Source organism: Crinia signifera, chromosome 7 (assembly GCF_055691185.1).
Source record: "Crinia signifera chromosome 7, ASM5569118v1, whole genome shotgun sequence".
In the NCBI taxonomy this organism is placed as follows: Eukaryota; Metazoa; Chordata; class Amphibia; order Anura; family Myobatrachidae; genus Crinia; species Crinia signifera.
Genome location: NC_139223.1, coordinates 119,091,468 through 119,115,791, shown reverse-complemented (window position 1 = coordinate 119,115,791; position 24,324 = coordinate 119,091,468). Strand labels below are relative to the sequence as shown.

The following is a 24,324-nucleotide window of genomic DNA, read 5'->3' as shown; positions in this document are numbered from 1 at the left end:
GCATGCACTTAAGTGTTCTTACAGATGTGACATTTCCTTCGGCCAAGTGCGAAATGCTGAAATTATCATCTTCACTCCTAATCTTCTTGGAGTCAGGTTCTTCATTTCTGTAAAACACACATAATGAACAGGAGTGTTTATTTTGCTAAAATTCGACTAACAATAGAAAAATGGCTTTTCTGAAAAAGGAAAAATCATCCAAGTGAATACAGTGTAGGCCGAATTATCATACCCACTGGTCAATATAATGGAAGCCAAATTACTAGAACCTCAAGAAAGCACAATCCATTGATATTGTCCCAGTTCTATAGCATGTATCTGGTGATGAACAGGTTTTTACCCATTTGCCTATGCTAAATTTGATTGTTTAGATAGAAATGGGTATAAAGAAATCTTCAACAGAAGTTAATTTACCTTTCTATGGGCCAAATGCACCAAGATTCAAAAAGTGTTAAAGTGGAGAGTAATAAACAACCAACCAGCTCCTTTCATTTTTCAAACCCAGTCTGTAACATGGCAGTTAGCAGCAGATTGGCTGGTTGTTCCTCGCTCTACACTTTATCACTTTTAGAAGCTTGGTGCATCTGGCCTTATATGATAAAAAGTTTGAATAGTAATTTTTAACTATCTACAACAGTGGTCAGGGAACTCGGTCCTTATTACCCCACGCAGTGCATGTTTTGCAGGTCTCCTCACAGAATCACAAGTGAAATAATTAACTCCACCTGTGGACCTTATAGAATGTGTCTGTGAGTACATAGTACACCTGTGCACCTGCTGTGTTACCAGCAAAACATGCACTGTGTGGGGTAATGAGGACAGAGTTCCCTGACCACAGATCTACAATAAAGTGCATCATTATATATATATATATATGTATGTATGTACATACATACATACATACATACATACACACTCAGCAAATGTGGAGATAACCAAGGAGACTCCAGCGTACGGCACTTCAGGGTTTGTTGAATAGGTATACATATGCAATAGGCTAGGCACCTAGTACGCTAACAATTTTAGTGGTCCATTCCTAGTACACCGCCATGTAATTCGTTCCAGTAAAGTGTCCAGAGTTGGAAAATATTCAAAGTGGGTATAGTTACCGCAGCGAAGTGTCCAAAAGAAGATTATTAATCCTTGGTAAGGAAAGCAAAATTGCTGAAGTCTTCAGGTGGTTTAGGTGGAATTCCCAAATATTGATGCGGAGATAGATATAACCATCGGTCAGCTCTGGTGGCGGCTGGTCTGGGCCAAATGATAGCGGAAGTAGCTTTGAAGGTGCCAAGATGCCTGCTCCTGACGCGTTTCGCTGTCTCAAGGTACAGCTTTATCAAAGGAATTGTGTGTAATAAACCCTGTGAATTTTTTATCCAATATTGTCTAGCGCTACTATCTTCCTTTCTGTATTTTTGTATTCATAAAGGGGCTCTCGCCCCCTTTCCTAGTAGCAGCTCCACAAATCATCCCACCACAAGCGCCTAATAGGTTGTTACCACAACCACTTTTTTTTTTTGAATAGGTGAACTTTAACACAATGTTTCGGGGTGACACGCACCCCTTCGTCACGTGTACAGCACTAATGTTATTTTTGTACCCCTTGCAAAGGGGTGCGTATCGCCCTGAAACGTTGTATTAAAGTTCACCTAGTCAACAAACTCTGAAATGCTGTACGCTGGAGTCTCCTTGGTTATCTCCACATTTGCTGAGTATACTATACCTGTAAGGGCACCCAGGGTGCCGGTTCTACACTGGATATATATATATATATATATATATATATATATATATGAAGAATAGAGGTGCGCTGGTGTAGGTTTCACCCAAATTTCATACGCAATGGTAGAATGAAATAGAATAATTTATTTTGTACAATAATATAAAAACAGATGATTCTCACACAAATTATCGTGTCATATTAGATACCATTTTTAACAGGTATGTTTTCCTGAAAGACCCTACGCAGGGGTAACAGGGTATCGATCTGAATTGTGTTAATTTTTAATAGATGGATGGACCGATAGTAGTCCGCCCCTTTCGAGGGGTGTTGACTATCTGAGTATCCTCAGCTTGGGGGGGTGAGTAGAAAGGGTCCGACTGATACCCTCACCAGATATATGGATGGACCTATAAGAGTCCGCCCCTTTGGAGGGGTGTTGGCTATCTGAATATCCTCAGCTTGTGACACTCGCACTCTGACTGATTGGACATACCTAACCCATTTGTGGAGTTTATATCTGGTGAGGATATCAGTCGGACCCCTTCTACCCACCCCCCCAAGCTGAGGATATTCAGATAGCCAACAGCCCTCCAAAGGGGTGGACTCTTATAGGTCCATCCCTATATCTGGTGAGGATATCAGTCGGACCCTTTCTACTCACCCCCCCAATCAGTACCACCTAGCCAATCAGTACAATTGTTCTATTGACATGATACAACTATCAGATTTTATATAGAAGTGCTCTTGTCCGTTCAAACAAGTAGATCTTTATTTAGAACAAACTCAACGCGTTTCATCAAAACGACTTCATCAGGGGCATGGCGAGACTAGACCCCACAACAAGGTCTGTACAGCGAAGAGTGTTCTTAAAACACTTAAAATGTTTAAAAAATCCACCAATCACTATTAATTTGAACAACTGAACCTTTATTAAGAAGATCACAATAAGAATGGAGTCTTTATCTGACCAGAAGAAAAAAACGTATTTTAAATATCAGAGATAGGCACCGCCCACTTCTGAAAATTCTTATAAGGTAAATAATCCTCCGCTTATAAACAGTCACCCAGAAGGATGGTACGCCACAGTGTAATGTGATATCCTTATACTGTACCTCCTCTTATATATTTGGCTACATGTGTCAATCATCCTCAGAGTGGGTCTATAACGCTGGGTGGGGTCACACATGAAACTCCACCCCCCACCCAGCCTTATACACGCACACACATGTAGCCAAATATTGGCCTCTGCCTGCCTGCACTACACCCCCCACAATACCACACACCTATAATGTAGCCAATAGGGACGGTAGCTGCTTGTACACCCAGTCACCCCCTCCCTTCCCACGGACTCCTGGACTTCCGGCACACAGCCGGAGGAGCAGCAGGCAGAAGCAATCGGCGGTCCCCAGCGTCATCCCTGCTCCTTCCCCCTCCATCTGCGGCACTTCGTACATTTACATGTAGAGCGCGCCCCACAGAGCTCCACAGTCAGTGCTGCGCTGCCTGGGAGGTGAAGTCCCGCAATAGTTCCTACTCAGAGGTAACGCTTGACTCTGTCAAGCACTGTGGGACACTGACACCCCCCCCCCCCCCTCCTGTGGCTGCTGCTGGCTGAATAGTCGTTGAATGGGACATCACACTTCACAGAGGAGATAAATAACACACCCAGAGGTGACAGCTGAGCTGCTCTGTGACTCCGAGGACACAGACAGGCTTTCTGTGTCCTCAGTGTTACAGAGCAGCTAAGTTGTCATCTCCGGGTGTGTTATGTATCTCCTCTGTGATGTCCTGTGCCAGGTACAATAACTCCCCCTGTGTGTGTGATGAGAATGATTCCCCATGCAACCTGCTTCTGCTGCTGAGCATGCGCACTGAGGGCATTGCGAAGGCCTGCACCCTACAGTATGTCATTCATTCAAGCATCTCCTATATTTTATATGCCACTCTCACACTCACGTCACCCCTGCACACACCCGCTCCTCCTCAACCCACGCTACCACTGCACCTACCCATGGCACACTCGCAACCGCAACTACTGCGCACGAAGTACACCCACATCCACCTGCCCCTTGCCCACCCGCAGTACCCTCGCAACCAACCCTCACCTACCACACCACAACCGGAACTCCACTACTTGCAGCGCACCCGCCCCTCACACACCCACAGCACCCCCGGACACCATCCCCCACCTGCGCCAACCCCACACCCGCCACTCCCACGGCACCCACCCCCGCGCCAGAACATCCTCAACTGGCAGTACCCCCACACACATCAATACCAACACTGCACCCACCCATCACCCACCTGCAGTACCCACACACCCATATCTCCCCCACCCCACCACCATCGGTCCCGCACCCCGCAACTGCCCCTCACTCAACTGTTGCACCCCCGTCGATGTGACTTCATCAAGGGGTCCCCTTGATGAAGTCACATAGACGAAACGCGTTGGGCAACAACTGATCTCCATCCATTTTGAGCTAAGCAAATCTCCTTTATATCTATATGCATATTTATTGATTTTAGGAAGATTTTTACAAATGTATATTTTTTATACCTCCCCCATATTTTTGTGTATATCCATTTGCATTTTTATCCTTGGAATTTGTCCATTTTTTTTATACATACTTTTTGTCATATACTTTGTCACCTAAATAAATATATTTTTATTTATTAATCTATATACCCAGCCCAGTAATTAGTCGCCGATATCTTTATCTATCTACCCACATCTCCTAAGTATTATACCTACACTCATCTTTAAAGAACTGGCTGACACCCTCTACATAATAAGGGAAGATTGCTTTGGCCACTCAAATTCCACACGAGCACAAGTGGCGCCACTCATCCAAAGTACATAGACATATATACATACACACACACACATATACATATATGTACATAACCACACACCCCTTTATATAACTAAACACACACACACAAATATATATAGAAACTCAACATGGCATTGATTCCATAAGTGAATGGAAGACATCTGGCAAAATGTTCACCTATGCCATTTGGATAGCTTTCCATAGCTCCCTCATATTTGTAAGCGCAATATTTTGGGTGCAAATGTACCTCCCCATCACGTCCCATAAATGCTTGACTGGGTTGATGTCAGGCAAACGTGGTAGCCACAACTTCGGAAATGGAATGTCTCATCCATTGCACAGACATTATCACACTACAGTATGTTTGAACTCCCATAATTCACGTTACATTGCCATAAGCAACTTAGACGTTCAAACGGATTCACAAGATGTCAGTTTACACCTGATGCAGGTCTGGCTACGGAACAATGGCCAAACCTACAATTACCTTTACATACTAATATCTTGTTTTGGCACTTCAGTGTAATTTGCTTTTAATTAAATAAAAACCTAATTTTAATTAAGGTTCAACTGTAGGTTCATCGGCATAACACATTCCGGACTACTCAGAATGCCACCTACATATGGGAGGAACTTCACAGAAAGAGTTAAGTAGTGACATTGTCTTTGCATGAGAAGAAACAATAGCTTATTTTGTCCTGAGACTCTAAGCTTAATTAAGTGTGATCCATTCATTTGAAAGATTGTTTCGGCAGAGATCCCTGCACCTGTTCGCAAGCTGTGTAAATTTCATCCCTTGCAGAGAAGGGCAGGCATGTGGTGTACAGCACTGCTGGAGTCAGCCTTGCGAAGCAGCCAGACCTGCTCATTTGGATGCCACCCTAGAAACTTTCCTGCCTAAATCATGCATAGAGAAATTAAATGATTTTTTTTTCTGTCGCTTCTTGCTAGATCCGTGCAGCTGGAGGACATAAAGGGATGGCAAGAGACCGCAGACTTCAAGAAATTATTGTTTTGAATAAAGAAAGCAGGTGACCCTTGTGACACAATGGTGTGTATTCAATGATTTTTTTGAGCTGTGACAGCAAGCAGTGCTGACTGCTCACTGTAACAGCTCGCAGGCTCAGTATTCAACTGATCCTCTGCACACACCGTTTCCCCCTCGCTAGGTTTCTGTAGCAAAGGGGAAACGGCATGTGCGGCTGCCAAAACAAAGAGGCTCGCAGCTCAATGCAGTGGGCTCCCGGCATTAGCCGCGAACCTCGCTGTTTGGGGGAATCCTCACTGTCCTCTGAACGTAGAATAGGGTGAGCGGCCGGCACGGGGGTTAAACCACAAGGATCACTTGTTTTTAGCAATCCCTGCCGTTTAACCCCCTTCGCCGGCCGCATTGAATACGGCCCAAGGATTCCTCTTCTGTGGTCAAATGTCCATTTAAACAAGAACCTCAGCAGTCACATGATGGAAACTGTAGTTTCAGTAACAGCTGAAGAGGTAAAATGTACCAAAATCCCTTTTAGCAACAAAAGGACAGAACATCAGCTATCAAAGCACAAAATACTTAATTAAACAAATTATTTAGCAAACATAATGGGGCAGATGTATAAAGCAGAGAAGTTGCCCATGGCAACTAATCAGCTGCTCTGTATAATTTTATAGTATGCAAATTATAGATGTTACTTCAGTGCTGATTGGTTGCCATGGGCAACTTCTCCACTGGCTCACTTATTCTCCCTTATCACTGCTTCATACATCTACCCCCCATAACTTTAAAACTACAATTTTTTTTTTACGATTGTCAGTGGCATATTATTCAAATGAGGAAAAAGATTCTATATTATATAAGAATTTAATGACCTAATAATGGTCGCTGACTCTACAGTTTTGTGGAAATTGAAGGAAGAGTACTTTGTTTTCTGTTTTTAACAATGAATCTACTAATGATTGAACAATTTCAATTGTCTCAATTGAGGGCTAATTGAATTGGTCAAAATCGGTGTGAAAATTTCCAAGCAAACATTTTTATTCATCATAATGACCTGTAATGTTTACCTAACATAGGAAATAAAATCCTTTTTTTTTTTTTACACATTTTTTTATTTGAATTTACAGATAGAGTGCCCCATTGTGCTTGACTGGCACCCGCCAGAATGTCCCCTCTGGTGAGTGCCGGCGGACGGGGACTCCATTAAACTAGGACCAGTCTCTGCTTCGGGGGGTCGGGGCGGCGATAGGGACCAGCGGGGAGGCAGCGGACGCTGGTGGGGAGCTCCGTTGCCACGGGTCGCGCGAGCATCTCGTGCGCGTGCCCACGTTGGTGGGGGCTGACGATAGCTTCGCCAACCCCTGCAAAGAAAAGGCGGGCTACATCTGTATGTAACAAATGTAAGAGACATTGGCAATTTTTAGCAGATATTTCCTGCATCTCTCAGAGATGTTGGCACTCAAAGGGTTAACACAAACAGTTGTAGAATACATTGGTGCCAAACAAAGTGTGTAATTCAGCATGGATCGCTAATTTGCAAATCGAGTGAATAACTGCGCATGCGTACCGTGCACATTGTACATGCTCAAGGAGAAATATCAGATGAAAATGCGTATGGATCCTAAATCTCCATTGCATTTTCATCTGGTGTTTCTCCTTGAGCATGCACAATGTGCACGGTACGCATGCGCAGTCATTCCCTCTGCACTGTAGCTGACAGGAAGCTGGCGTTTGGAGGTGGAAACCTGTTGTTTTGTAGAGGGTCTGTGACATCAGCAGTGACCACTTCCAGCTTCTCTCAAGATTAGTGAAAACCTGAGACCTACTCACATTTGCACAGATGGCGAAGTAACGTCGATGTTTCAAGAATTACGTATTGATTTGCTAGTGGATGTTGATTAGAGAGACATTTGCTATTCTATTGACATTTTGCAAGGGGCATTATTTCTTTCTGTCTGGGTGGTGGCTTTCTTCTTATAGTCCACTGCAAATTCTATCATTAGTGATCCATACTGAATTGGGCCCAAAGGCTGAAGAAGAAAAGAACTACTATCATGAAGTAAAAATAAAAACAAACTTGCTGCTCATTCCAGAAATCTCTCTTTCTAAATACATTTTTTTTTAAACTCTATTTGCTTCAAGGGTAACTTTAGATGCAACTAGAACATCAGTCTATGGCAGGAGTTCGAACTATGTTGGTCTGGGACCCTGTCAGACAATTAAAACTATTACAGGACCCCAGTAAGTTACCACAGAATGGCCACACACACGTTTGGTCAGCAGACAGCACACACACGGCAGCATTGCAGAGACACAAATGCTGCCGTAATGCTAAAGGGTGGCAATGGGGCATCGAACAAGAAGGCAGTGGCTGTTAACTTAATGATTCAAACCCCCCCCCCCCCCCCATCCACTCAATAGTCAGTGCACCCACTCCTTCCTCCTCATGCTCCCCCGCTGCAGCTTTATGCAACTACCCCTCCTGGTGATCCCATCCTTTCCCCTCATGCTGCACTTACCTACAAGAGGGTGTTCACAGATTTAGAGTCCTGCTAATTGAAATCTGGCTCCTGAGTATGGCTGCAGCCTGACAATTTTATCTGTAAGTCTCCTGCAGCTCAGAAACCCCAGGATAGGGAAGTGTTCTCGCTGTCAGCCGTGTGCCCCTTATGGATATTTGCATGTAAATGAAGGAGTAAGGATGCAACTTGTGAGTGGTACTGGCATCAGCGACTGATGACTATTTGGATCTCTGAGTCAAGGAGTCTAAATTAACAGACAATTCAACTAATTTCTCAGATGCCTTGGATCACTGGCTGAGAGATTAGAAGAGTCATTAGCCTGATGGTCAAAAACACGGAGTCGCAACCCCATGCTGAGATTGTTGGTAACCACTTTGGGGTCAGAACAATTTGAGAACCACTGGTCTATGGCAACAGGAGAAGATGACGACATGACTGACCAGAGACCTCAGGAGGAGATTCAAGGATTATATAACTGTGACATAAAAAAAGGCAGTAGACCGAAAAATAATACCCTACTGCATATAGAAAGCAGGGATGTCTATCGCTGTCACAGGATATTCAAAGAAACCTCTATGAAAATAATCTGCAAAAACAATATTGACTCATGGGTAATTTAATTTACTGACCGTGAGCTGGAAGTGCAAGAATAATATCCATGTGGTAGTTTTTGGTTTCAGAACAGTTTTTATTAAAATAAGATAATATAATTAGATAATACAATTTAATAAAAAGAGTTTTATCATAGTAGGCTATGCACATTAGCATAATAGATGCAATTAAAATTTAAATTGTGTGTCAGGACTCAAGGTCAGATTTATTAAGTTGATAAAGTGTCTGGTTTTTATCACCGGCCAATCAGCACCTAACTGTCAAGTTACAGGCTTGGTTTGAAAAATGACAGTTCTGAGCTGATTGTCATTTTTCAAACCAAGCCTATAACAACTTCACAGTTAGTAGCTGATTGGCTGATTGGCCGGTGATAAAAATCAGACACTTTATCACTTCAACGATCTTTATAAATCTACCCCTCAGTAAGAAAATTACTCTGTGTTTTTTGTTTTTTATTTTTGTGAGTTGGTGTTTTTATAGTAGGACTTTAGCGGGTATTCTATTACTCCTGTACATTGATCAGGGGTAATTGTCCCACCGTGGGATATTCTATTAGTCCCAAATTGTAACCCCCCAAATAAAAGCAGCAAAAAACACCAACAAATTGAGAAAACTGATTGAATATCAGCCTTTGTTTCTTTACATATGCAGAGATATAATAACATTGCACTGTTAAGTATTCATGTACTCCATTTACTTAAGTGCAGTGACTATCCTTAAGGATATCTGCTTGACTTATCATTGGTAATTGCCCATATTTATACGGCTAATTACAGACAAGAAGTCAAGCAAATACAATTAAAATCAAATAATTCAAACGAAGAATAGTAACTGAAACTGCATAATAAGAGGCACTAAATAAATTAAGTATATGACTGACTACATTGCCCCCCTCTCCCCCCATCATTATCGCTGGGCTAGATATTTCAAGCATGCTTGAAATATCTAGTCATCGCCCGTGTTCTCTCTATAAAGAACACCGGTATTGTCAGATCGCTCAGCACACATCACTGGTGCAGCGCTGTGTGCTGAACAATCTCAGTGCATCAGTGTCACTCAGCACAAAGCTCAACTCGCTGTGTGTACGAGGCATAAGACTACTATATGCAAAGATCACAGCAATATAAAAAGAAATGACACCCTACTATACAGGTTCTGATGTGATGAGGATGTGACTATCGTACCTTACTCACCCCAAGATAGAGTAAGATACACATATAAAGGTATCTTTATGACGAAATACAACAAATGGCTACAATAGAAAGTGGGTGTGCGTACCGCACTCACGTCAATAGGTGCGGGGTATATACCCGTAGCGTTTTCTTTGTTCAAAACCTCGTGTTGGTCCGTAAAGAACGGTGTTTTTCTCCCCAATTTTGGTAGTTGGGAGTAGATATAAAAAAGGTAAATAAAATGGATCAGTACATGAATCTTATCATGTGGTGAACACCCTGTGCAACTCAAGATATGGGCCAGATGTGACTATCGTACCTTACTCACCCCAAGACAGAGTAAGATACACATGTAAAGGTATCTTTGTGATAGAGATATTAACAACGGCTGCAACAGAAGGAAAATATGCGTACCGCACTCACGTGTGTAGGTGCTGGGTATATACCCGTAGCGTGTTCTTTGTGTAAATTTCTGTTGATCCGTGGAGCAAGATATTTTTCTCCCAAATTGGTGATTTTAGGAAATAAATGTGAAAATAAAGGTGAATAAAATTGCGTTTGATAAGTGCTATCTATACTCCTATATATAAGTATAGGTAGGTGTAAAGGAAAATTTGGTGTCTTGATTTTATTATGTATAAAAACCAAGATGGAGGTAACACAAGCGTACCGTGACTCACAATGGAGTGTGTAGATAAACACCCAAAAAGGTTTCTTTTCATAGAAGGGGATACAGTTTTTCACCACGTGATGTGCATAGATATGTAGTAATATGTACCCAAAGACAAGTTGATCAGAGATTTGCGTACCCAAACTTACAGTAATGCAAGTTTTCACCACTTATAATGGTTTCTTTTATCTTCTACGTGGGAAATAATCCGTGAGGATAATTCCTTCTCCCAAATATGGCCGAAAAGATGTTTTAAAAATTTGTAAGTTCTTTATTCCATAAAAAAATAAAAAATACAAAAATCCTCCATCCCAACGATGGTCAGATTATAACAAGAGTCCAAGAGTTGTCCACAAGTCATTACAATATGTCCAGCACAACAATAGAAAAAATACAAAAATAAAAAATGTAAAAAATGAAAAAAAATACCAATAAAATACAAGGTTTAAAAATACATACGAAATGGAAAAAGATGATGGCTGCTCACTCTCCACAGTCCTGTGGACAACTCTTGGACTCTTGTTATAATCTGACCATCGTTGGGATGGAGGATTTTTGTATTTTTTATTTTTTTATGGAATAAAGAACTTACAAATTTTTAAAACATCTTTTCGGCCATATTTGGGAGAAGGAATTATCCTCACGGATTATTTCCCACGTAGAAGATAAAAGAAACCATTATAAGTGGTGAAAACTTGCATTACTGTAAGTTTGGGTACGCAAATCTCTGATCAACTTGTCTTTGGGTACATATTACTACATATCTATGCACATCACGTGGTGAAAAACTGTATCCCCTTCTATGAAAAGAAACCTTTTTGGGTGTTTATCTACACACTCCATTGTGAGTCACGGTACGCTTGTGTTACCTCCATCTTGGTTTTTATACATAATAAAATCAAGACACCAAATTTTCCTTTACACCTACCTATACTTATATATAGGAGTATAGATAGCACTTATCAAACGCAATTTTATTCACCTTTATTTTCACATTTATTTCCTAAAATCACCAATTTGGGAGAAAAATATCTTGCTCCACGGATCAACAGAAATTTACACAAAGAACACGCTACGGGTATATACCCAGCACCTACACACGTGAGTGCGGTACGCATATTTTCCTTCTGTTGCAGCCGTTGTTAATATCTCTATCACAAAGATACCTTTACATGTGTATCTTACTCTGTCTTGGGGTGAGTAAGGTACGATAGTCACATCTGGCCCATATCTTGAGTTGCACAGGGTGTTCACCACATGATAAGATTCATGTACTGATCCATTTTATTTACCTTTTTTATATCTACTCCCAACTACCAAAATTGGGGAGAAAAACACCGTTCTTTACGGACCAACACGAGGTTTTGAACAAAGAAAACGCTACGGGTATATACCCCGCACCTATTGACGTGAGTGCGGTACGCACACCCACTTTCTATTGTAGCCATTTGTTGTATTTCGTCATAAAGATACCTTTATATGTGTATCTTACTCTATCTTGGGGTGAGTAAGGTACGATAGTCACATCCTCATCACATCAGAACCTGCACGGGGTGTTTTTCACACGATAAGAACTATCCACTAATCCCTCCTTTTTATTTTTTACTTCAACATCTGGTACGGAGAACATAAAAAAGAACCAAGATCAAGAAAACAGAGGAAAATCACAAAGAAACCGCTACGGGCCTTTACATCACCTTACTTACCGTGAGTAGGGGTACGCCTATACTTATACACCTTTCATTGCCGTTTCTATAAATTTTGGGGTATAGACTCTTCTAATCAGTGACTCCCCTCTTCTTACATGTACTACTGAGAATATCCTTGAAAAATAAGAAAAATCTCTGGAAAAAAGAACTCCAGTCTTATCGTATTCAAGTGTTGCGCCAAGGATTTGGAAATTCCATCTTGTTGTATTTGTGGTAATTTATGGTTATTGGGTGATAACCAGGGAAAGTACATCTCGCGGGCAGCAGCGCGCCATCACAGGTCATATCCTAGAACTCTTTTGTTGTACCCTACTATACAGTCAGCTCACCAAGGAACATGCACATTAACATATTTACTTACACAGCGAAACTACTGCTAACATTTTAATTACAGATATTTCTTATTAAGAAACGCCTTTAGTTAATTTTTTAATAAACTTTTATTTTACTGATATATGTAACCTAATATAAGGAGAAACTTCGTTATTAAAGAAAATTAATTATATTACGTATTATTAATAATAATTAATAAGTTACGTTTTAATATTTGTCTACCACCAAGAACAAGTGCCTTGCTCATGCTTTGTTTGCATGCTCAGGAAGCCAAGGCTGATATATCTAACTATACAGACTTACCCAATGCACCCACCTGTGCAAGGGATAATAGTATGGGGTAAGGAAGGGAATTCGGTACTTGTTTCCTAGCACGGCCACAACGATCATAATCGCAGTCATCGGGGGTAAAATCAGGGCCATCGCATGCGCAAAAAAATCGGGTGCGATGGGCCAGACACGATGCCCGCGATTTCCCCATAGAGAACAATGTTAAATGCCTCAATTTACCCGCGATGACCACGATTTCCCATAGGAAACAATGTGAAATGGCTCAATTTACCCAAATTATCATAGGAACAATGGTAAATGGGCCAAAAACACCCCTGAACATTGAAATGTCCCCCCAAAAGTAGTTTACGCCACCACATGATCAACGTGAACCCGAAGCGTGGCGAGCGCAGCGAGCCCGCGAGGGGCGGCGGTACGCGTCCTCCGACCTTTTCATACCCCTACTATCCACTAGGGCGTGGAGTTGAGAATAGAATAGTGTGGCGAGCGCAGCGAGCCACCGAGCCCGAAGCGTGGCGAGCGCAGCGAGCCCCGCGGATACCTGTGAAGCCAGCGAAGGGACGCGTTTACCTGTGAAGGTATCCGCTGCGCTCGCCACGCTTTGGGCTCGGTGGCTCGCTGCGCTCGCCACACTATTCTATTCTCACTCCACGCCCTAGTGGATAGTGGGGGTATGAAAAGGTCGGAGGACGCGTACCGCCGCCCCTCGCGGACTCGCTGCGCTCACCACGCTTCGGGTTCACGTTCATCGCGGGGTGGCGTGAACTACTTTTGGGGGGACATTTCACTGGTCAGGGGGGTTTTTTGGGCTTTCTGGCCCATTTACCATTCTTCCCTATGATGATTTGGGTAAATTTACCCATTTAACATTGTTTCCTATGGGAAATCGGGGTCATTGCGGGTAAATTGAGGCATTTAACATTGTTCCCTATGGGGAAATCGCGGCCATCGCGGGTGGACCATTTAAGCATTTTTAGGCGCACATGACGCGACCGACCCGATTTTTCACTGTTTTCAATGCATTTCAATGGAAAAATCGGGGGCATCGCGTCGCAGGCCACTAAAATTACCCCTGATGGCCAAGATTTGTGGCCGTGCTAGGAAACAAGTACCGGGAATTCTATCTTAGGCTGATTTTAGTAAAAGTTATAACCCAAACGTGGCTCATGCAGAACCCTCCTAAACTGTTAAAAGGCATATAATCCTTTGCACCCACTATACAGGACATATAAATAGACGAGGATAATGAAGACTTTTATTAAACCAGGTGCACATATTACCAATGAGAAGGCGTACAGCTTCACATAAAGCTTTTTATTAACAGCCACTTCGCCAACAGCTCTGTATCACATCCTTTATGCACAGACATCAATCCTCTTGACTGCAGATGCACCAAGCACTTGACTCATAACTCAACCACTGAAAGAATAATATTGCATTTAACCAGATAAGGTCTACCAACATCAGGATCTAATTCGAAATAAGAGTATTGCCTGTCCCAGCCAGCTTTGCTAAAATCGGAAAAAGGATCCTCTATTGTGCTTGGCAAGAGAAATCAATAATTTGCAACCAGCTAATCACATCACTTGTCAGGAAGCCAGGCTGTAATCAAACAAGGAAAGCTGCAAGTGGCTCTAAAGAAATCCAGACCCGTGCTTAATTGACATGTCTAGCCTCAGCAGAAAGGCAACAATAACCCATTGACGGCTGATGTGGTCTGTAGCCCCCTGGCAGAGCCTTTACATGCTGTGCCCCTAGATGCTGGCAGAGGAAAACCCGTCCTGTGACGAATGCCTGATGCACCATCACACCTGACTATTAGCATTTATTTTATGCTGTAAAAAGGACGTCACAAAAATGAAAAAAAAAAAAAAAAAGATAAGAAAAGAAAAAATAAAAAAAGAACACGCTTAGCACTTTCTAAGGCAAGTGCCAGATTCATGTAATTGGTCTGTGACATTTAACGGAGCAGCGACTAATTACACTCCAGGACTGAGATGTCTGTTTGACTGTGAGGCACTTGGATTCTAACAAATGGATTAACCCTTCATGCAACAGAATACCACTGACCGTACAACAGTCATACATTATAGAACAATTCAGATCTCTGCTAAAAAGCGATCCCAGCAATATACAACACAGATGTGCCCATCAGACAGAACATACATTGAATAAGGGACAGGTAGAATGGTTATTCTCCATATGTTTTCATGCAACACTAAATGCTTCAATAGTTTAGTAAATATCATCTACACGTCAAAAAGAGATGGGACATGACAGATGCACAAAACCTGTGTATTAGTGAGATGCCAGTATTGGCACTTTAAATAAAATTGACTGTGACTAGCTCCTCCCCTTCTACTTCCTTTCCCAGGAGGTCTTGAGTAATTGTGCCCGGAGTGTGCTGGAAGAAAACACACTTCCGAAGAGGCGGATATAACATACAAACAAACACTTAAAACAGTTTTGAAAAACAGTCAGAAAAAAGAAAAAACACAGCGGAAACAATTACACAAACAACCAGGAAGGTCCAGCATATACAGAACTGTAGCAGCAACTGCCAGGAACTTCCAACCAAGTAAAAGTCAACCTGAAAACCTGAACAGCACCGGGTGGGCGTCCAGTGTCACCTATGGAATCGGAGAAAAGGATTTAACTGTATATACAAAATCTCCTTTTCTTCTTCATCCACTAGGTGACACTGGAGTTACAGTGGGGACCTCCCAGAGCTCCGAACATGGGCAGGACAGCGCTGAGAACCCCTCAACACTGAGCGACCAAACTGCGATGCAGGGGCTGCAAAAGTGTTGAACCGGTAGAATCAAACAATAGTTCTCCGACCCGACCAGGTAGTTGCACGACACAGCTGGTGGATAGACCACCGTTGAGGTCCAATCGAACGTGTGGAATGTGCGGAGATGGAGGAAGGCAGAGCCCTGGAGGCAGCTTAATAAGCCTAAGAATTGTCAGGCAAATTCACGTGGCCAAGGCTTGTTTGGTAGCTGGCCATCCAGGATGGGTTGAATCATAGAAAACAAACTCCGTCCTGGCCACATAGATGCGAAGTGCACGGACTTCATAAAGAAATACGAACAGAAACCTGGATTCCGCAGAATTATCTAGAAAGGCCAGAACCACAATCGGCTGACTGATGTGAAAGGCCATCACAACCTTTGGAAGGAAGGACATGCTCATACAGAGTTCCGCTATGTCCTCATGGAATACCAAAAAAGGTGGGCGACAGGACAAGGCACTTAGCTCGGACACTATTCTCCACGATGCCAAGGTGAGCAGCAAAACTGTCTTCCAAATAAGATATTTTAATTTCATCTCTTCCAAAGGTTTGAATAAGGCAGAATGGAGGAAGGCCAGGACCACATCCAAGTCTCAAGGAGCTGTGGGAGGCTAGAAAGGAGGTTAAATTCTCAACACTCCCTTGAAGAAGGGCCAGCTTCTTTTGAAAGAAAATGGAAAGGGCTGAGACTTGAACCTTCAAAGATCCCAGCTAGAGCCCAGAAGAAAGACTATTCTGCTGGAAAAGGAGAAGACAGGCCAACTTGAACCTCAAGGGAGAAACTCAATGCCCCTCACACCAGGTCACGTAACCTCACCATATACGATAGTAATGAACCAATGTGACCTGCTTCTTGGCCCTCATCATGGGAGGCATTACAGCGGCCGGGATGCCTTCCTTTTTCAAGATGGACCTCTCAACAACCACGCCGTGAAATGAAGGCGCCTTAAGTTCAGATAGATGAAAGGGCCCTGAGACATTAGGTATTCCCAGAGGGGTAGAGGCCAGGGCTCATCTATCAGAAGAGCCGTGTCACCTAGTGGATGAACGAGAAATACTATTAGCAAAATCATCAGACAATGGAGTTTCTGAAGGTCCATATTAAACCTGAAGGCTCTATAAGCTTGCAGAACAGCACTATCCTTTCAGCATCTATCCCCAAGCATGTTATGTTTTGAAGAATGATCTGAGAGAACAAATATGCTTTTTTACTAAACCAGACCATTAAAATAAAAATCTCAGAGCAAGGCCTGTCAGACATTTTTATATCTGCAGTTGCATTACCATACTTACTAGTATATACATGAGTCCGTTAATTCCCACCAGACAAAAATGGGCTTTAAACATTAATAAAAAACGGCATTTTTGTACTTACAGGTAAAATACCTTTCACGGATTCCATGCGCAACACTGGTACTGATGGTGTCAAGTGGAGCCTGGTACTTCATTGAGTTCATACTCTTCAATCCGATTCAGGGCCTGATTTAAAATTGGTTGCTAACCGGAAGGTTTAAAGAAAAGCTTTGCAGAAAAAAGACAACTGGCATTGTCTATTGCGATGGGACGGCCATTCCAAGATGATTTACTCAGAATCCAATGAAGCGACCAATGGTCACAATGGTGCTAAGTCTTTGGATGCACCAGCACTAATGTACAATGCCAGCAGCAACAGATTTTTGCCCTCAGGAACCTCCTGCTGCATTAGCATATAGTCACATCGCTGCTGCGTCCAACAACACAGGAGCAATGAAAAGTGTACAACTCTGAATCACCCCCTTAGTTAAGGCTTAACCAATCCCAAGAGAAACAACAGTACAAAAAAAATCCAAACCAAATTCAATACAAGCACAACAGGCAAAACAAAACAATGAGTAGGAAGAAATAATAAAAAAAAAACATAGCAAGTGCTAGGAGGGTGCCCAGTGTCCCCCACGGAATCAGAATACGGAATTTTACTGGTTGGATAGGACTCCCTGCAATGAAATCTGAAGTTTTGTGATCAAAGCAAGGAGAGAGTCGGAAAAAGAGAGACTGTGCCGACAACCTGCCAAATGCAGCGATAATACTGAGCAGAACCCGGCTTCCAGGCTGACGGCATAATCTGAATAACTGCCTCCCAAATCCCTATAATATTAAAGTTGGCTTGAACAGTCACTGTGGTAAACACATTAAATGTAATGTGTGGTGGCCTTTTGAAGATGGTCCAGATGATCAGTGCTCAACAGAAGATAGAGTTCATTCCAGCCTTGGGTGCTCAACAGAAGATAGAGTTCATTCCAGCTGTTCTGATGGATAGATCTAGTGTCAAGGTCAGGCATTCCCAACATCAGTCCTCAAGGCACACTAATGCTGCTTTCACATTGCCAAGATGTTTAAGACCCGGTATTTTAAAACTGTATTTAAACCGGGTCTGAGCCACTTGAACCCTTTCACATTGCAGGTGAAAAATGGTATATTACCGTTTTAAACCCCTTTCACACTGCAGTAAATACCGGGTCTCAAGCAGGTTTGCAGTGTGAAAGCAGTGGAGAACAGGACAGACAGTAGCACTGAGCGGGTCTGCTCATGACATATGCGCATATGTCATGAGCGGACCCGCTCATGACATATGCACTGCGCTGTCTCTTGTCTGCCCTACCTGAGTCCTAAATACTGGTTCAGAGCCATTCACACTGCATAAAAACGGCTCTGAACCGTGTAGGACTTTCTTTGCTTTCTACCCATTTGCAAATACCGGTTATTTGTAACCGGGAAATGAAGACTGGAGCTTTCACACTGCAGCTCTAACCGTTTTAAAACGCTAAAAAAATCGGCAATATACCGGTTAAGAGCTGCAGTGTGAAAGTCCAGGTGTTAGGGATATACATGCTTGAGCAAAGTGGCTTAATTAGTACCTCAGTTATTTTGATATACCAATCTGTGCAGAAGCCAGGATATCACTAAATCCTGCACTGTTGGTGTACCTTGAGAACAGATCTTTGGGAATGCCTCTAGATAGACAGTCAATAGGTGTACGCCAAAAAGGACGACATGCAAAAGGTCGACGTGAAAAATTTCAATAAGTTTTTCATGATTTTATTTATTAAACCAGCTTGGGTCGGCATAGAGGGAGAATATAACAGTATGCGATCCGAGCCTGAAGTATGGCGAGCGAAGCAATCCATGCTAGGGTAAGCGTTACACTAATTGTTGATCCATTAAGGAAGAGTTGTGTATACATGCTAGCCTTGAGGGTTCGCCGGGAATAAAGAAAACCCTTTTGCAGCTGTGATATATCTAGTGAGGGAAAGTGGGTTAGCCATGTGGACATTCCTCCTCTTATTGTGGAATGGTCAATGATTTGTCTTAAGTAGGTGTAGTGTATAGATACAGCTTTGGAGGTTGGAACTGGGTAAGAAAACATGGTGTCTAAGGTATTATTCCAATCAGCATCTGAGAAAATGGTAATGGATATGGGCTAACCATAGAGTATTGAGCTGATAATTCGGAAAACAGCAAAAGACGTTTCTCCTCCTTGTCTATCTATGTCGACCTTTTGGCTGCCTATCTAAACACTGTCTATCTAATAATTCACACCCCATTCTAGCACCCTGCACCTTTCAAAACCAATGCAGTTCCTCTTTCCTTCCTGGAGTGTTCTCTCTTCGGTGGTGCTTCTAGGGTTATGGTATAGCGTAGGCATGGGCAACCTGTGGCTCTCTAGCTGTTTTGGAATTACAGGTCCCAGCATACCTTGCCACAGTCTTGCTATTAGGGAATGCTAAAACTGTGGCAAGACATGCTGGGACTTGTAGTTTCACGACAGCTAGAGAGCCACAGGTTGTCCATGCCTGGTGTAGTGGTCGATGAGTTCTATATCGACAATCACGTGTCGACCACTAATGGTCGAATGTGTCTAGTAAGAAGTCTATAAATGGTCGGTAGTGTTTAGATCGACAGTAACAGAAGATCGACATAAGCAAAAGGTCAATGGGAACTTGGTGGACCGTGACAAGGTCGACATAAGTCGACATGGACACCGTCTAAGTGTACTGAGTCCCCTCACATGGCTCGCTGTGCTCGGCACACTATTTAAGTAAGAAAATGTCTGTTAAAACAAAAAAATCATAAAAAACTACTTGTGTTGACCTTGTCACTGTCGACTACATTCCCATTGACCTTTTGCTCCTGCTGATCTCCCGGTAGTATCGATCTAGACGCTGCCGACCACTTTTAAGACATATATCTAGACACTTTCGATCTTTGGTTGACCACGTGATTGTCGATCAAGACATCGTCGATCAGTCTACCGAATGCAATTTCTAGTACAGTATGGTCTATATCTCAGCACTGAAATACAGACCAACCTTTGCCAGAAGCACCAGAGCAGAGATTAAGATGCACTTAATGGATTTTGAGAGGTGCAGGTTGATAGAATGAATACTAAGAATACCTTGTAATTTAGGTCCACAACCACCTAGACCATTACAGGACCACCAGATTTACTGTCATCTTCTGTCATGGACCCAGTTCCAAAATACTCCAAACTCTAACCACTGCCCATAACATTGTCAAGATAAGGATTCATTTGATTCAGCCTTTCTACAGATCTTTATAACTTGCGATATATTGTCTAACCACTTAAACTTGTTTCCGAATCTACTCATTCAATATATGAAGCCTTAAGTCCTTCCTATTACAAGAAATATATGTAATATATATATATATATATATATATATATATATTTATATATATAATAATTTATTAACTAGACTGTAGTCTGTAGTACAGATATGTTGCATGGATTAGCGAAATGGAACAAATAAGAATCCCAATCTTGCTAAATTAAGTTTAATATAAGAATTATAAAATGCTTACAGCTGTGGTTCCCAAACTGTGTGCCGTGGCTCCCTGGGGTGCCTCGGGACACTTGCAGGGGTGCACGGGTTGGTGGTCCAGGACTAATTCAACTTATTTATGATCAATTATTTATGGACAAAACCAGTGCTGGTGGCTGCCAATTATAAGATATGTTCACAATCAGAAGTGAATCCTGCCCTTGAACACATAACTGAACCTAAGAAGCACATATAAACACAATCTAATTCATTTTATATATTTTGGGGGGGCCTGGAGGTGACGTGAAAAAATTCTCATACTCTGGGGTACCGTGATTCAAAAAAGATTGGGAACCCCTGGCTTACAGTATATGCAAAAACATATTGAAAATGACATGTAATGGTAGTCTTAAGCAAAGAATTTTCTTATTAATAGAAATGACAAAATGACAGCATCTCCTACATGAATTTGTGTTAAGCATTGAACATGGTAATTTATGCCAACTTTATCTCCCTTTCTGATGGCTCACTGGCTGGGGCAGATGCTAATAAGTTTGCACAGATTTTTGTAAACTAACTGTCTAAAGTGAGAAAAAGTTAAAAACACTGGGGGGGGGTATTCAATGTGTACTGATATTACCAACAGTCAGAACTATCGGCACACATCTATTCAATGCGGCCATTTCAGACCACATTGAAGCTTGTCAGATATTACTTTTAAAACAGTGGAATCCACATGGTCGATAACAGCCGCTGGATTGTAGAATCCACTAACACTTTCAACCAAATACAGTCGGGACACCGAAGGTTGACTTGATGTTGAATCGTCGGCATTTTCAAATGTTGTGAATCTTCCGACAGTCGGAATCAAACTATGAATAACCCCCCTTTATCTCTCCTTCTTCAAATAGACTGGATATGGGGATATACTATTTGGGGGTGGGGGGTTGGTGGTGATGTTCTAATTTGTTCTTTCTTTCTTAATTCCATTTTCTCATGGCTAGATGGGCCGTTGCTATATGGTTAGAGTGTTGACAATTCACAGGTTAAATGTCATGTGAGCATTGACATATTAAAAACAACAAGTGCCACCTTGCAAAAGCTTATGACCTTCCCATAAACAAATCTCTCTTCCTTGATCCGATCAACTGCCTGATCCTGTATCTCAGAGGGAGAAAAGCAATACATTCAAAATTGATAAAGTAAATACCTAGATTTACTTGTGGCATTCCCATGTGAAATATTTCCCAACAACACTTCCTGCTTAATGCACTTTAGAGCCTGAGACAGCAGCGGAAGCAAAGGAAAGAGATATAGGAGACAAAAATCCCAATGAGCAGACACGGTGTGGACCGAGAGGGCTGATGGAGCCCTTGTCCTGTGGGAGTAAAGCTGTACCTTGCAGTTCAGCTAAGAAACCAACAAATAGACATCAGGAGTACTTAGAAATGAGTATACATACCTGCCCCCAATCCTCCCCACTAGTGCCTAACCCCTGCCATCTAAACATGAAGGACAATGGTGACAGGCAGCGATCAGAGGTGTGGTTACGAAGCCAAAAGGTAAGGCCATAAATTGGCGATGAATGTTCTACATTTAAACTAAAGAAAGGATTGCTGAGGATCCCAAAACAGAATGTGGAGGTATGCAACAACTCCCCCTGTAAGTATTGGCATCAATGAGCAAACCCCAAACAGAGATACAGGAATACCAATGTAAAAGAACAAATAATAATGAAGACCCAAAAGATCTATTCTGTAACCGACTGAAAAGGACAATTCTCTCTAAGGTATCAGAAGATACAAGTGTCCCAAACTCCCACCATGGGATCTCTTAAGTGTTGGGTAAATCATTTGTGTGGAAGGCTTCTCCAAATGCCAGACATCAGGTCACAAGCCAGACCAGAGTTGTCAGCCCCTCAATCTGTCTCCACTCACAGGGGAGGAATGAACACTAGAACTGTGACTTACAAAAGTCAAAATAAATGACAGGGCCCAGAGACGTTTGGGAGCTGAGTAAGGGAGAAAAAAGAGCTTTCCTACCTCCAGTGGCTAAGGCTTTAAAGTTATAAAACTCAGGAAGTAAATTACTGGAAAAAGAAAAAAACACTGCAGAAGTTCTGCATTAGCAACCTGCTCTTCAGCTAGAGGGCCCTGTGAGTTTTATCAGCTGAAGCAGTGACCATGAAAAAGATCAAACTCAGGTCTCTAGCCAGGATGCGGTCATTTGGTCTACAGCATGATGGTCGACAGTCATTAGGTCGACACCATTAGGTCGACATGGGAAAAGGTCGAAAGGTCATTAGTTCGACAGGTCATTAGTTTGACATGGGGTTTTTCATTGTTTTTTGAGCCGACATGTGCCGACAGGAGATATTTCATGCCCTACCATCCACTAGGGCGTGGTGGGAGAATAAAATAGTGTGCCGAGCGTAGCATGTGTCCATGTCAACTGTGTTGACATTCAGGTAAAAAACAGTGAAAGATCCCATGTCGATCTTTTGACTGTTGACCTACACCACATTGTCAAAATAATGACCTTTCGACCTATAACCATGTTGACCTTTTCCCATGTCGAGCTTATGATTGTCGACCATCATGCTGTAGACTAAATGATCCCAACCCCTCTAACCTCCTTGCTCTGATAAGAAGCAGATACACAAATATGCTCATCCAGAGGAATCAATTCAGATTGCAGAGTACCAGATCAAAAATAGTCACAGGATGTCTGTCTATTTTTCCACAGCCTTATTCACCCAGGCAGTTGAAAACTGATCCAAATAATCTCCAAGAGAGGAAGACTGAGAGCCCAGAATATTTATCGGTACTTGTGTACAATCACGGCTCCCACGATGTCCATCACATAGTAAAAAATCGCATCGCATGCGATTTGATCGCATGTGATTTTTAACAGAAATGCATCCAAATGCATTGAAATTAGTATCAAATATGTTCAATGGCCTCCAAATGTCATTTTTCAGGCTGTACCACCCCCACTATCAACGCGAACCCGAAGCGTGGCAAACGCAGCGAGCCCGCGAGGGGCGGCGGTACGCGTCCTACGACCTTTTCATATTCCCACTATCCACGTCGGCGTGGAGTTGAGAATAGAAAGTGTGGCGAGTGTATCTGCTTCTTATCAGAGCAAGGAGGCTAGAGGGGTTGGAATCATTTAGTCTACAGCATGATGGTCGACAATCATAAGGTCGACATGGGAAAAGGTCAACATGGTTATAGGTCGAAAGGTCATTATTTCGACAATGTTGTGTAGGTCAACAGTCAAAAGATCGACATGGGATCTTTCACTGTTTTTTATCTGAATGTCAACACAGTTGACATGGACACATGCTACGCTCGGCACACTATTTTATTTTCCCACCACGCCCTAGTGGATGGTAGGGCATGAAATACCTCCTGTCGGCACATGTCGGCTCAAAAAACAATGAAAAACCCCATGTCGAACTAATGACCTGTCGAACTAATGACCTTTCGACCTTTTCCCATGTCGACCTAATGACTGTCGACCATCATGCTGTAGACCAAATGACCGCATCCTGGCTAGAGACCTAAGTTTGATCTTTTTCACGGTCACTGCTTCAGCTGATAACACTCACAGGGCCCTCTGGCTGAAGAGCAGGCTTGCTAATGCAGAACTTCTGCAGTTTTTTTTTCTTTTTCCAGTGATTTACTTCCTGAGTTTTACAACTTTAAAGCCTTAGCCACTGGAGGTAGGAAAGCTCTTTTTTTTTTTAGTAAAAAATCGCATCGCATGCGATTTGATCGCATGTGATTTTTAACAGAAATGCATCCAAATGCATTGAAATTAGTATCAAATATGTTCAATGGCCCCCAAATGTCATTT

The 24,324-nt window shown here is 42.4% G+C and overlaps 1 protein-coding gene across 1 annotated transcript in view; it reads right to left on the bottom strand.

Moving 5' to 3' along the window:
• XRCC5 (X-ray repair cross complementing 5) overlaps positions 1–24,324 on the bottom strand; it is a 105,592-nt gene that overhangs the window by 17,461 nt on the left and 63,807 nt on the right. The window contains 1 exon segment of the mRNA XM_083153680.1: positions 23–107. Coding sequence (XP_083009806.1) covers positions 23–107 — 85 coding nt within the window.